The sequence below is a fragment of the Microtus oregoni genome, unplaced genomic scaffold, assembly GCF_018167655.1.
Source record: "Microtus oregoni isolate MIOR12 unplaced genomic scaffold, Mior012 000019F_ref0000042, whole genome shotgun sequence".
NCBI lineage: Eukaryota > Metazoa > Chordata > Mammalia > Rodentia > Cricetidae > Microtus > Microtus oregoni.
In genome coordinates, this window is record NW_024543078.1 from 19,247,209 (window position 1) to 19,262,658 (window position 15,450).

A 15,450-nucleotide genomic window follows, 5' to 3' on the forward strand; every position below is an offset into this window, starting at 1 on the left:
CCCTTTTATAGTCCAGGTGCCCCTAACGTTTTTATGTCAAATCTTTTAAAGTGTAACCACATCAACATTCAAAACAAAAACTTGAGAGGGTACCTACAGAAGTAAAGAAAGAAATAGCACCCCTCGTACCACACCCCGGCTTCTTAGAAGTTGCAACTCTTAACAGTTTGCTTTCAGATCTTTTTTGTTCAGGCAAAAGACATGAAAGAGGGCTGAGGACTTCCTGGCAGGAAGGGTGGTGAGACAGTAGAGAGAGGACACAGGAGACAGTGAGCAGGAAGGAGTGCAGTCAGATAAATTATACACTCGTGAAACTGTTGTGTCTTTCTGTGTGTGACATGACCAGGCTCACTCACATAGGCTTTGTTTGGAAACTGTCTCCAGAGCATGGATAAGTCGTGAGTGACCCCATCACTGAAGACAATGACTTCCTCTCCTCCAGCAGCCCTTCACTACCATAAGCTCCTCTTCACCCCTCCCCCCACGACTGAGTATTTACTACAAGTTTAGTCTTGTATCAGCCCTATCAGGCAGCCACAGCTGCTGTGAGTCCATGAGCAACACACAGGCAGACATAGTGCTAGAGAAATAGCTGAGAGTTTTACATCCAGATCTATAGGCAACAGAAGGGGAGACAGCCACAACAGGTCTAGCTTGAGCAAATGAGACCTCAAAGGCCATCCCCAGTGACACACTTCCTCCAACAAAGCCACACCTCCTAATCCCTCCCAAGTAGTGCCACTCCCAATGACTAGATTTCAGACATACAAGCCTATGGGATCCATTCTCATTCACACCATCACAACCAGATAACCACATCTGCTGTGAGTTCATGAGTGTAGCATCCATTGCCATACCCAGAAGACAGCATCTCACGGCACGTCTTCTGGTCTTACACTCCTCCTTCTCTGTGATGGGCGTGACATGTTCCATAGGTGCCCCACTTATGGCTGAGCACTGCATCTCTTGAACGATTGTTTTTATAGTGAGCCTGCCTCTAACAGTATCTCTCCTGTCTGCAGGGCTGTAAGGTAAGGGACCACATGGTTATTCTTCATGATCAAGGAGAAAGAGATGATGTGTCGTCTTGTCCGACTACTAGAATACTGGACGATCTATACAAGCACAGGGATGTCATTCTTGTGCCTTTTCTTAAAGATGCGGCTAGGTGAGGAAAAACACTACTTTTCTGTTTTATTCAGTGGTTTCCAGTTCATGATCCCCTCCCCCCACAGTTTCCCCATATCAATGGTGTCAGCCCTCCTGCAGCTACTGTTTCAGAGAGCTGAACTGAAGGTACAACATCTGCTTAACACGTACAAGGACCTGGTGTGATCCCAGCATTGCAGTGTGTGTGTGTGTGTGTGTGTGTGTGTGTGTGTGTGCGCGCGCGCGCACTTACACATGTGTGTACGCTGGAAAGGGGGGATGTCTTAGTTAGGGTTTCTATTTTTGTAGTGAAACACCATGACCTAAAGCAAGTTGGGGAGGAAAGAGTTATTTGGTTTACACTTCCACATCGTAGCCCATCACTTGAAGGAAGCCAGGAGAGAAACTCAGACTGGGCTGAAACCTGGAGACTGGAGCTGATGCAGAGACCCTGGAGGAGTGCAGCTTATTATATTGTTCTTCATGGTTCTTATAGAGCCCAGGACTACCAGCCCAAGGGAGGCCCCACCCACAATGGACTTGTCCCCCACCCTCCGCCCAAGTCAGTCACTAATTAAGAAAATGTCCTACAGGCTTGGCTGCAGCCTGATCTTATGGAGGTATTTTCTCATTGCGGCTCCCTTCTCAAATGTTGTAGCTTGTGTTAAGTTGACATAAAAGTAGACAGGAGGGAGATCGAAATGTTTCCGGGCATAGTTGCTCACACCTGTAATCCTAGCACTTGGGAGGCAGACGTGGAGGATCTCTGAGTTCAAGACCAGCCTGGTCTACAGAGCAGTGTAACGGCGTAAATGAATGCAGACAGAGTGTAAAAATATATATATAGCTTTAATGTAGAAATAGACTTACAGAACCACCGTTCCCGCGGAGACCAGGAAAGCAGAAGCAAGCGCTCGGAGCTTGCTCGCCAAATTTATAGGCAGACATTAGCCCGAGGCGAACACGCCCCCTAAGGGGCGGGACTTATCCCTACAGAGCAGGACAGTTCTAGAACAGGCAGGACCACACAGAGAAACCCTGTCTCAAAAAGCAAGGGAAAGTACATACTGAAGTGACAGCCTCACAGGTGAACACTAAAATTCTATTTGTAGAGATAAGGATCAGGACTGTGTCTCTCAAGCCACACGCAGCATCTGTAAGAACAAGGTAGTCTGCATGCGTATTGAGCACAGTGTGTGCAGTGCCTGGGAGCCAGGCAGGGTCACAGTCCCCTGCAGCTGAGCCTTCTCTCCAGCCCTCCTGTAAGTGGTAAGAAATTGAATGTTTCTCTACAAAAAAATGTTCTTGTCATTCAAGTGATCCTGGGACTGGCTCCTGTGATGAGAAGGGCCTGGAATATGATGTTTTACTGGAACCAAATACACTATGGGGCACCAAAATGGGGGAGCTCAATGCTGTGAGTAACTTTTGTATTTACTATATATATAAAACAACTGATGGCCTTTGTCTCTGACAGGAGCCTGAACTGTTGAAATTAAAATTGAACTGGTTATCCAATTATAACATGACGCTGTGCTGAGGGATTGAAAGTGTGGAGAGTGACAGGGAATAGACTGTTTGACTCCAGGAATTGACGGCTGGTAAAAGTTTAGAAAAAACCTTGTTTTCAGGCTTTCTATTATGGAAAAATAATGAACTGGGAAATGAAGGAAATATAAATGCGTGTTTTGGTCCCTTCTTTTTCTTTAACACATTAGTATGAAATTTTGTATTTTATTCAAGAACATGTTTTATTTTTCAAAAGTTTTAAAATTGAAAAAAAAATTAAAGGTGATCAGATGTAGTAGGAGGCTGCTTATTCATTTCCCAGCTGCCCAAACTCCCAAAATAACCACACAGAAATGGTACTAATTAAATCACTGCTTGGCCCATTAGCTCTAGCTTTTTATTGGCTAACTCTAGCATATTAATTTAACCCATCTCCATTAATCTGTATCACCATGTGACTGTGGCTATCCAGGTAAAGTTATGGCCTCTGTCTCCAGTGGGGCTCCATGGCTTCCCTCTGACTCTGCCCTTCATCCTCCCAGCATTCCGTTTAGTTCCCCTTCCCTCACCCGCGCCCTTCTCCCCGCCCTCCCCGCCTAGCTCTGTTCTGCCCTGCGCAGGCCTAAGACAATGTCTTTATTAACCAGTGGTAGTCACAACATACGGGGGAATCTCACATCAACCAGAAGAGCTTTGATTCCATTTATTCAGCTGAGTTTTGTTATTAAGGCCCAGGGAATCTGTTAATTTGTTGGCTTTCATGGTAGATGTAGAATTTACTTGAGAAAGTGAAAAACTCCAGAAAGCTACGTAAATAGATGGTAATTAGTTATTTAAGAATTATGTCCAAGCTATATAGTTATGTGGTTCCTTAACTTGAAATAAATGCAAACTTGAAATGGAGGAGACAGTTGAGAGAGTGAGGAAAGAGAAAGAGGGTGCAAAGTGAGGGGACAGGAGAGAGAAGGCGAAGAGAAGAGGAGAGAGAGGGGAGAGAGAAGAGTGGCAGAGAGAAAGGAGGGCAAGAGCAAGAGGAAAATGAGCATGTTCGTCATTTTGTACACTGCTGTCAGCACAGAAACGACTCCCAGTGATGAAGATAGGATTTCCCTCAATAGTGAGAAGAAGAAAGAGGAGGGGGGGGGGTAAAGAGAAAGTGAGAGGAGAGATGGGGAGTGTGAGAAAGTAGGAAAGAGATACGGGGAGAGAGCAGGGAAAGTAGGGGAAGGGGAGAGAGAATGAGAGCAGAAAGAATAGGGGGAGAGGGAGGAGAGACAGAATGAGAGCAGAGAGAGGAGGGGGAGAGAGGGGAGAGACAGAATGAGAGTAGGGGGAGAGAGTAGGGAGAGAGGGGAGAGAAAGAATGAGAGTAGGGGGAGAGAGTAGGGAGAGAGGGGAGAGAAAGAATGAGAGTAGGGGGAGAGAGTAGGGAGAGAGGGGAGAGACAGAATGAGAGTAGGGGCAGAGAGTAGGGGGAGGGAGGAGAGAAAGAATGAGAGTAGGGGGAGAGAGTAGGGGGAGAGGGGAGAGAAAGAATGAGAGTAGGGGGAGAGAGTAGGGGGAGAGAGGGAGAGAAAGAATGAGAGTAGGGGGAGAGAGTAGGGGGAGGGAGGAGAGAAAGAATGAGAGTAGGGGGAGAGAGTAGGGAGAGAGGGGAGAGAAAGAATGAGAGTAGGGGGAGAGAGGGGAGAGACAGAATGAGAGTAGGGGGAGAGAGTAGGGGAAGGGAGGAGAGAAAGAATGAGAGTAGGGGGAGAGAGTAGGGGGAGGGAGGAGAGAAAGAATGAGAGTAGGGGGAGAGAGTAGGGGGAGGGAGGAGAGAAAGAATGAGAGTAGGGGGAGAGAGTAGGGGGAGAGGGGAGAGACAGAATGAGAGTAGGGGGAGAGAGTAGGGGGAGAGGGGAGAGAAAGAATGAGAGTAGGGGGAGAGAGGGAGAGAAAGAATGAGAGTAGGGAGAGAGGGGAGAGACAGAATGAGAGTAGGGGGAGAGAGTAGGGGGAGAGGGGAGAGAAAGAATGAGAGTAGGGGGAGAGAGTAGGGGGAGAGGGGAGAGACAGAATGAGAGTATGGGGAGAGAGTAGGGGGAGGGAGGAGAGAAAGAATGAGAGTAGGGGGAGAGTGTAGGGGGAGAGGGGAGAGACAGAATGAGAGTAGGGGGAGAGAGTAGGGGGAGGGAGGAGAGAAAGAATGAGAGTAGGGGGAGAGAGTAGGGAGAGAGGGAGAGACAGAATGAGAGTAGGGGGAGAGAGTAGGGGAGAGAGGGAGAGACAGAATGAGAGTAGGGGGAGAGAGTAGGGGAGAGAGGGAGAGACAGAATGAGAGTAGGGGGAGAGAGTAGGGGAGAGAGGGAGAGACAGAATGAGAGTAGGGGGAGAGAGTAGGGGAGAGAGGGAGAGACAGAATGAGAGTAGGGGGAGAGAGTAGGGGAGAGAGGGAGAGACAGAATGAGAGTAGGGGGAGAGAGTAGGGAGAGAGGGAGAGACAGAATGAGAGTAGGGGGAGAGAGTAGGGGGAGAGAGGAGAGACAATGAGAGTAGGGGGAGAGAGTAGGGGGAGGAGGGAGAGACAGAATGAGAGTAGCGGAAGAGAGTAGGGGGAGAGGGGGAGAGACAGAATGAGAGTAGGGGGAGAGAGTAGGGGGAGGGGGAGAGACAGAATGAAAGCAGAGAGTAGGGGGAGAGAGCGAGAGGCAGTTTAAGAGGAGAGTAAGGGAAGAGACAGAATCAGAGGGGAGAGTAGGGGAGAGACAAAATGAAAGCAGAGAGTAGGGGGAGAGGGGGAGAGACAGAATGAGAAGAGAATAGGGGAAGAGGGGAGAGACAACAGAGAAAGGAGGAGACAGACAAGGAGAAAGCAAGAAGAGGAGAGAAGACAGAAGGCTGGAAGGGAGGAGGGACAGTGAGGAGATGGGTGGGGAGCAGTGGACAGGAGGGCAGATCCACCACAGTGTTGTGCAGGGAAATTCTCTCAGGAAGATTAATTCTCCACCTTCGACTTAATGTTGCCATTTCCACTCTGTGACCTACAGACACCCAAGTGTAAGTTTATACATACGTTCATACATGTATACATATAGAATCTGAAACCTAGGCTCTCCGTATAAAGGAAAACAGGTAATATTTCTCTTTCTAAGTTTGATTTATTTCACTCAATATGGTGATTTCCAGTTGTGTCCATTTTCCTGCAGATGCCATTTTTATAGTACATTAAATCCCATATTTTATTTATCCATTCATTTGTTGGTCGACATCTAGTCTTGATCTGTATCTTGGCTTTTGTGAATAGTGCAACAGTAAGCCTGAATATGCGAAATCTCTGGAAGGTGTTGAGTTGAAGTCTATTGGGTCTGCACCCAGAGTGCTGTTGCTGGTCGTGTGGCCTGTCTGGTTTTATGTGTTGAGCCCCCATACTGATTTCCGTAGGGGCTTCACAAGTGTAAGCCCCCGCTCTCCCTGTACCCTCACTGGTATTGTTGTCATCTGTTTTCTTGTGGCCATTCTGGGCGGGGGGGGGGGGGTTAAAGATTGTTTTAAATAATTTTAAGCCTGAAGTGAACCGTGCTTGTAGCCATGCAGGTTTGTTGACTGTTGCTTCTCTGCCTTTCAGTTCTTGTCACTGAAAAACTGGACGCTGCAGTTGGTAAGTGAGCCACTGGATTCTGTTTCTGTGAACTTCTTGCTTCCATATTGAAGTGTGATAATAAAATCTTAGCATGTTATTTTATAAACCTTGGCTAAATGTTTGTCATCTTGACCACCTTTCCAGTTTTGCACTTACTAAGAAAATGCCATAGATTATTTACGAAAAGATAGAGCCTGATGTGGTGACTCAGGCCTGCAGTCCCACCATTTGGGAAGCTGAGACAGGATTCTAGTTACAAGACATTTTAAATGTATGTGTGTCACCAGTGTCAGGTGCCCTTGGAGGCCACAAAAGGGTATCAGAAACCCTGGACCACCGAGCCATCTCTCCAGGCCCTGGTTAAAGTCATATTTAAATCACATTTAGGGACTTGTTGGATGACCCAGCAGTTAAGGTGCTTGCCAGCAAGTCTCAAGATCTGAGTTCAATCCCTAGGGCCCGCCATACGGCAGGGGAAAACAAACTCCTGCAAGTTTTCTTCTGACCTCCGCACATGTCCACAGACTAAATAATTAAATAGACGAGTGTGATTACATCACACTTATGAGATTAAGACAATTCTATTAAGTTATTTTTGTTGTTGTTGTTGTTGGGTGTTTTGGGTTTTGTTTGGCTTCTCAGATAATTTCATGTTGCCCAGACTGGCCTGGAATGACTGAATTCCTGGTCCTCTTGCCTCCACCTCCCCAGTGCTGGAATTACTAGTATGGATTGTGTTTGTTTATTTTGAGACATATTCTCCATGTATAGAACAAGCTATCTTCAAATTTACCATTCTTCTGCTTTGACCTCCCAAGAACCTGTATGTGTGTTTGTGTGTGCACACACATGCATTTGAGTGTCCACAGAGGCCAGAGGCATTGTAGAGCTCAGGTTATAGGTGCTTGTGAGCCACGTGATGCGGGTGCTAAGAGTCCAGTGTGTGTCCTTCAGAAGAGAAGACCACATGGCTACTGAGCCATCTCTGTAGTCCATTCTTGACTCATCCAAGAAATTAGGGGAATGTGTTGTCAGGAGTTTGCTCCTGACACAGTAGTGTGGGGTTGGTCAGGTGTGCTTTTCTCTCCCTCTAGAAACAGCAGTCGCTGTTCTCAGAAGAGGAGGAGTACACCACTGGATCCGAGGTCACTGAGGATGAAGTTGGTGATGAAGAAGAAGTGGCCAAGAAACAAAGTAATGGTTTCTAAGTTAAAATCAACCCTCACTATTTGTGGAGAGGTATTTTCTGAATCTTTAGAAGCAAGGTGTGGGTGGTTGGAGTTCAATGTCTTCATGTACAGTTGCACTGAGGAAAAGAAACAGAAAGGAAGCTCTTATCCTTTAAGATTCCCCAGCTCAAGCTGGCCTAGGGCCCCGCAGCTACAGGCACTTGCTGCCAAGCCAATACCTGGGACCCATGTGGGAGAAAGAGCCAGGTGCTGTAGGCTGTCCCTCTGACCTCCACAAGTGCATGTGTGCCGTAGTGCTCACACGTGCACACAAACGCGGAGAGAGATGAGCCCTGGTGCTCTGCTTGGTGGAAAGATGATTAGCAGCGCCTTGCTCTTCGAGAAGACCCAGTTGGATTCTCAGTCCATCAGGCATTACAAACCTCCTGCCTTTAGCCACTCAATTTTAATATTAATTACTTACTCCTATGAATGCCTTTCTCGGTTGAGAAAACCCATTTCTATTTCTGTATTCTAGTTTTTTGTAGTGAATGGATGTAATTTATCAAATGCTCTTTTCTTTTTTTTTTAAAAAAAGCAGCATTTTAAATTAATTTATTTATTATGTATACAATGTTCTGTCTGCATGTGTGCCTGCCCGCCAGAAGAGGGCACCAGATCTCATAGATGGTGTGAGCCACCATATGGTTGTGGGAATTGAACTCAGGTCCTCTGGAAGAGCAGCCAGTGCTCTTAACCTCTGAGCCATCTCTTCAGCCCCGCTCTTTTCTTTTTTTGACTGTTAAAATTGTATAGGTCTCCCTTCATTATGTCAATATAGTAATGGTGACTTTTCAAGTGGCCCGTTGCCCTTCTGGGGTGAGCTCCATTCTTTTGTTTATGTTTTATACCATTCGACCTGCTTATATATGACTAATAAATTTTTCTTGGTGCCTATTGGAATATTTTCAGTTCTCTTAGGATTTTTTTTCTTTTTTGAGTTTTGATATCAAGTTAGTCATAACCTCCTAAATTAGGAAGTGCACTGTTGACTTTTTTGTAGGGGAAGAGAGGCGGCGCGGGAGGGAGCACAGGGTCTCAGGCTGCCAAGCAAGTGGTCCATCGCTGAGCAGTGACCCCAGTCTGTGCCTCTCTTTCCATCGCAGCCTTTTGCATATTTCCTTCCACAAATCCTGATAAAATTCAGCAGTGAAGCTATGTGGGCCTGGAATTTTCTTCATAGAGTGTTTTAAATTATGTATTTGATTTCTTTGTTGTAGTGTTGCTCAAGTTTTCAATTTCTTATCTGTTTTAATAATGCATATAGCTGAAGAAATTGTATCCATCTTACCTAATTTGTTGGTGTAAAGTTGTGTTCTTTTTTTTTTTTTTTTTTTTTTTTTTGGTTTTTTGAGACAGGTTTTCTCTGTGGCTTTGGAGCCTGGCCTGGAACTAGCTCTGTAGACCAGGCTGGTCTCGAACTCACACAGATCCGCCTGCCTCTGCCTCCCGAGTGCTGGGATTAAAGGCATGCGCCACCACCGCCCGGCAGTTGTGTTCCTTTTGTGTCTCAAGGATCTCTACGCGGTCCTTTGGTTTGGAGTTACTAATCCAAGACTCAGATGTGGATGTCAGACAGTTACCATAGTTTGTTTAGGCATTGCTCTCATAGTATCTCATTCTTTGTGGTTACTTGGAGCTGAGGTTTTTGTTGCTTTTAATTCTTTTTTAATATCTAAAATGTGTTTATTGGGATGGTTCCCATTCATTGTGGACCAAAGTGCTTTCAGGGGTGCTTCCTCTTGAAGGAGAATCCTGTCAGTTTCTTTTTCTGTGTGGGCTGACAGATCAGCAGAGCAGCCAGCACGAGACTGCTGTTTGTGCATGGGTAGAGATTCAGGAAGGTTGTAGCATCTAGGCATGCCGCATCTGTGAAGTAAGAATTGGGGCTCTCAGCAGATGCTCCTCTGGTGCTTCCTCTCCTCTTTTGGAGAGAGATGAAGCCAATTCTTGTCAAAAGCATGTTCTCTGAGGTAAGTCCTCACTGCTAGAAAGGTGTGTTTTTAAGCGTGGCTCGTTGGTGTGGCTGTGATTACAGGTGTGCACCATCACGCCCAACTAGATTTTTAGTTTCTTTTTTACTTTTAAAGAAATCTGGGTATATTTAAAACTGTTCTACCCTGAGCGCTACTCTGATATATTTCACAGATTTTGACATATTTTATTTTGATTACACACACACACACACACACACACACACACACACACACACACTGGGGTTGGGTTTGAGACAGGGTCCCATATGTCCTTGGCTAGTTATAATTTGCTGTGTAGCCTTTTCTACCCTCTTTGTGCAAGCTAGGCAAGCATCCTAACAACTAAGCTACATCCTAAGCCTGTTTTGTTCTCTTTTCTCCTTTTGGAGATCAGACCTTGTTGTGTAATGACCTGTACTTGATATGTAACACAGGCTGGCCTTAACCCTAAGGCAGTCCTGCTTCAGCCTCCCAAGTGCTAGGATTATAGATGTGTACACCATGCCCAGCTGTGTTTATAGTCAGTCAAGTATTTTCTGATTTTCCTTATGGTTGTATGTGCATGATGTTCATGGAGGCCAAAAGAGAGCATTAGAGCCCCTAGAACTGATGTTACAGGCATCAGTTGTGAGCTGCCATGTGGGTGCTGGGAATTGAACCCAGTTCCCCTGGAAGAACAGTCAGTGCTCTTAACCACTGATCCACGTCTCCAACTCCTAGATGACTTTCTTTTTTAATATAGGACCTTGCTGGTAAACAAAGCTAGCCTTCAGCTCACAGTCCTCCTTCCCCTTTCTCCCACTGTTGAGACTATGAACACACATCTGCGTGTCTTGTATACTCGCTGAATTCACCATAGACTTTTCCATCACTTTATTTCTCACCTCCTTCCATTTTCTAACTTAAAAAGACACATTGTAGCCAGGTGGTGGTGGTGCATGCCTTTAATCCCAGCACTTGGGAGGCAGAGGCAGGCAGATTTCTGTGAGTTTGAGGCCAGCCTGGTCTACAGAGCAAGTTCCAGGACAGCCAGGGCTACACAGAGAAACCCTGTCTTGGAAAAAAAGGCCCAGCTAAGCATTTGGACCGAGTTATACTCATTTTTCAGAATTATATTCCTTTCCTGGGACTGTGTCATTTCCCCTGGGGTTGGTCAGGCTTAGCTTCTGCCTTGTGGCTAGAGGACCCCAAATTCACAGTTCTTACCTCATCAAGTTTTCTGTATAAATTGCCTAACTCTGTGCCTAACTTTGATTATTTTCCAGTACTTTGAATAGCTTTGGTAAAATTTCCATTGTTTTTCTATCACTTAACTCAGAAGGACTTGCCCATCCCTGTCCCACTCCATTCCATTACCATATATCCTGCTCTATGTCTTCTAGCAAAGCTACAACTCTTGGTTGGCATTATTAATTTTGCTGCTTCCTACTCTGATATCTCCAAGTTCATCGTATATACATCATATCTTATAGGTTTCCCATGAGCAGTAGTGACAAGGTTCCCCTTGAAAAAGGACAAAGCAAACGTGGAACATAAGAGCTGTAAGAGATAGCGAGTCCATCCTTCTTGCCTTGAGCCTTTGTTTCCAGAGTGCCGCCTATGCTCCGTCTTTCCCCATACCCACATTCCACTTCACTCTTGGCCAGAACAGACTCAGGGTATTGACTTAAGAAGGCCACTGTCCAGACATGACATGTCCCAGCCCTGCTTCCCAAGATCATTCCTGCTTTGTGTCCTTCCTGAGCAAACTTCATCGTGAAGTTTTGCATGTGTCGTGATGAACCACCTCTGTCCCTTATCCTCAAAGTGTGTTTTCTCTAGGTGATAGTATTTGTTAAATAAAAATCTTGGACTTAGAGGACAATTCCACTGTCAAATTAGATTAAATAAATATGTAACTTTCCATGACATTTTAAGTTAACATACAAAGCAGTGGTTTATTATGCACTCTTTATTTTTCTTCGAAGATTTTTACCAAGTACAAAGAGATGTGACTCAAATGAAGCAGCTTCAGTTTGACTTTCTCATGTATTTGAGTTTTGTTTAGACATCAGTGGTCTTTTTTTCTTTTTCTTAAAAATACAATTGTTGGCTAAGTGTTGTTCTGTTTGGACATAGCAGTGACATTGGCAGGGTGTGGCACTCATCTTCTTATATTGTCCTTTCTTTGTCAGGGAAAAGGGAAAAGCCGAAGAAGTTCACTAAGCAACCAAAAAAGCAGCTGTCTTCACCCTGTTCTCAAAAGAAAGAAAAGGCGCTGGAGAAGGTAACTAGACAACCTGATGCAGTTTCAAAGTTCATTTAAGAAGTAAACAAGCATGTGTAGCCTACACAAGTCCACATAGAGAGTGAATAACAGGGACACAAGCAATGTAAGTGGATGAGAATCTAGAAGATACAGGGACCGCTGGAAGGTGAAAAGCAGTGCCTGGCTGAGTATGCCGTCCCTTGTGTAGAAGGGTGGGATGTACACAGATTTCCTTCCATGTGCATAAACCTCTGCCTGCCTCTGCTGAGATTAAAGGTGGACACCACCACTCCCAGCTGTTGCTGCAAGGTTTACATGAAATAACAGTTTTGGAGGCCCCTGTTGTAGTGTCTTGTACTCAATAAATGTACATTATTCTTACAATTACTTAGAACACTAATCAATGAATATTCTCTGACTAGACAATGTTTTCTTCTCTTTCTTTTAGTCAACTTCTAGAGATGTGTCTCCTTTCGTGTGAGTATTGGTTCCTTGATCCAGTTGGAAACCCGTGCTTTGCTTTGGTTCTTGGTTTTGAGACGGGGTCTGTATTGGAGTGCCCTGTGCAGCAGCGGCAGTGGATGTTTCTGTCCATTTATCCAACAGTGTGAGCATGCAGAAGAATAAGTGGGACGCCACAAGATCCTTGAGGTTCAACCAGGACGCACAAAGAGAAGATGGTAAATTTTATTGTCTGAATAATATAAAATTAGGTATAAATCCCAGTGTTTTTGGTGGTGAGTGCAGGTGAGTGCAGCAACCATTAGAGGCCAGAAAGGGGCGTGAGATATTCTGGGGCTAGAGTTAGAGGCAGTTGTCAGCTGCCTCATGTGGGCTTGATGCAGATGCTGAGAACCAGACTTGGCTCCTCTTGGAGAAGAGTCTGTGCTCCTAATCCCTAAGCCGTCTCTCCAGCGCTGAGTAGTGGTAAAGGCTCCAAAACAAGAGCTCAGTGTGCACGGGCTCCAGCCCCACGCGGAGTGGCATCACCAGGCCATCCAGTGGGTCGCGTGTTGTCTCTGCATCTGTGATTGAGGTCTCTTAGACTTGTTTGTATGTAGAACTTTTACTGTAAAAATGACCAAATATGTTTTAAGCTGTCATAGCCTCCTGTTCTTACAACAAAATACTAAAAGCTGAGTATTTTTATAAAGAATAATTTATTTAGCTTATAGCTTGTGTGTGTGTGTGTGTGTGTGTGTGTGTGTGTGTTTTCAAGATAGGGTTCCTATATGTAGCTTTGGAACCTGTTTGGGAACTTGCTCTGTAGACAAGACTGACCTTAAACTCACAGAGATCCTGCCTCTGCCTCCTGAGTGCTGGGATTAAAGGCGTGTACCACCACCACCTGGTTAGCTTACAGTTTTACAGTACCAATGTCTCCTTGGCTCTGGTGAAAGCCTCCTAGCTTCTGGCTACAGTCCCAGTAGGGACTCATAGGGAGCGTGTTTAGGATGAAGCAGTCACATGCCAAGAAAGGAAGCAAAAAAGTTTATTTTTGTATCAATGTGACCTTACAGGAATTAAACAGTGTCACATAATAACTACATTGGTCTCCTCTAGGACTGTTGGCCCCAATCAGATAACTACCAGGCCCTAGCTCCTAAAGGTTCCAGCACCGCTCATTATTCCCACACTTGGGGTCAGACTTGTACCACTTGATCCTTTGGGGACATACCAGCCATACCCAGGAGTCTGAAAGGCAGTACAGCTGTCCATAGATTAGTCATTTGCTACAAGGTACCCAAATTCTTCACAGATATGTAGAAGTGTGTACCTGAAATGAAGAACAAAATACATTTTCATAAACCTTTGTTGATTATAGTCTTTCTAGAAAAATAGGAACTATGTGGTTCTCATGAAAAGTAATGGTCTGTTTTTTTTTACCTTCAGATCAGCGGCGGATGTCTGAAATTACAGGGCATCTAATAAAAATGAGATTGGGTGACCTGGACCGAGTCAAGTCAAAGGACTCAAAAGAAGTAAGAACTATTTACCAGTGTGTATATTTAAGTAAATTTTTTCTTCCTGGTTTTATTTCATATGAAAAACAGTTAACTGTTGTCTTAGTTAGGTTTTCTATTGCTGTGAAGAGACACCATGACCACAGCAACTCTTATAAGGAAGACATTTAATTGGGGCTCAGTTTAGAGGTTTAGCCCATTATCATCATGGTGGGAAGCAAGGCAGCTCACAGGCAGATGTGGTACTGGAGAGGCAGCTGAGAGTTCTACATCTGGATCTACAGGAAACAGGAAGAGAGAGTGACATTGCACCTGGGATTTCATGATAAAGCAAATTATCCTTAAAGTATAGTGTTACACCAAGAGTAGGTTAGTTGTGCATTGTTGGCCAAAGCAACTGGAAAAAAGTGCTGCATCTGTTCACCCTTGTTTGTCATATCTGGATGTTGTCTCTGAGATAAATGCTAACTTGCTGAATTCTCATAAGAGTTACTGTCAGTAACAGCATTATGTGTCATCGGCGTCTGCATTATAAATGCACCATAGCTCCTAAATAATCCATTTTGTATGTTTTTACTTACTCATTGGGGTTGTAGCTCCTTGGTAGAGTGTATGCCTAGAATGAATAAGGCCCTAAATCCAATCTCCGGCAGCAAAAGTAAAATGAAATAAATGGGAACAAATAAAAGGACAGGACAGGATGGAACAAATAAAAGAAAATTCACTTACCCATAAAATTTACAAAGGAAAACAAGCTGTGACCTTCAGTTAGATAAAAACTTCCTAGCAAAAGGGCCTGTAAACTTGTGTGCACATGTGCACAGATACACATGTACACTACTAAATTAAATGTTCAAAACATTTTAATTTCTTAGCTTCAACACTAAAGCATGATCCACAAAAGAAAAATTAATGAGAATCCATCAGAACTTAAAGTTCTTCTTTAAAACCACTGTAAAGGGAACGAAAAGACAGTTGGGCTAGGTAATGCGATAGCCAGAGCTGTTCAGTGACACCCTGTCTCAAAAAGAAAAAAAGAAAGAATAAAGATTCATAGTTGGATGCCAGCCTGGTCCACAAAGTGAGTTCCAGGAAGCTAGGACTGTTACACAGAGAAACCCTGTTTCAAAAAACAAACAAACAAACAGTTCATATACAATAACAAACCAAGTGTAAAACGTTTGTCTGATGAATAGGTTTGTGGAAAACGAAGGGGAGAGAAATGATATTGTAATTAAATTATCTCAAAAAAGCTTAGCTCCTCAATAATAAAATAATCCAATAAATAGGCAAACTCGCCATGGTGGCGCACGCCTTTATCCCAGTACTTGGGAGGCAGAGGCAGGTGGGTCCCTATGAATTCCAGGCCAACTACGGTAACATGTGAGACAGTCTCAAAATAATAGAGGTTGGAGAGATGGCACAGCACTTACAGGCACTGGCTGCTCTTTCAGAGGACTCTTAAGGACCCATATTCAATTCCCAGCACCCACATGCTGTTCACAAACCTCTGCAACTCCAGTTCCAGTGGATGCAAGCCCCTCTTCTGGTCTCCCGGGGCATACTGGTATGCAGGTATGCATGTAAAACACCCATACATAGAAACTGATAAAGCAATTTAAAGTAACAATGAATAAATACATAAATAAATCAGGCAGAGGAAGAGATGCAGGTAGCAAGAAAACATGAAAATGCATCATCATTAGTCATTAGAGAAATACAAAATAGCATCTCAATCAAATGCTGCTTCTAA

The 15,450-nt window shown here is 44.5% G+C and overlaps 1 protein-coding gene across 11 annotated transcripts in view; it reads left to right on the top strand.

Moving 5' to 3' along the window:
* Positions 1-15,450, top strand: part of Sanbr (SANT and BTB domain regulator of CSR) — a 77,423-nt gene that overhangs the window by 36,573 nt on the left and 25,400 nt on the right. For all 11 annotated transcript variants that reach the window (XR_005975971.1, XM_041669587.1, XM_041669580.1 and 8 more), the window contains 8 exons: positions 1,023-1,168; positions 2,467-2,566; positions 6,266-6,298; positions 7,375-7,474; positions 11,660-11,751; positions 12,182-12,210; positions 12,340-12,413; positions 13,627-13,715. Coding sequence is in view for 10 of the 11 variants with exons in the window: in XM_041669587.1 (XP_041525521.1) it covers positions 1,023-1,168; positions 2,467-2,566; positions 6,266-6,298; positions 7,375-7,474; positions 11,660-11,751; positions 12,182-12,210; positions 12,340-12,413; positions 13,627-13,715 (663 nt within the window). In the remaining variant the exon portion in view is untranslated. The remainder of the gene's footprint in view (positions 1-1,022; positions 1,169-2,466; positions 2,567-6,265; positions 6,299-7,374; positions 7,475-11,659; positions 11,752-12,181; positions 12,211-12,339; positions 12,414-13,626; positions 13,716-15,450) is intronic.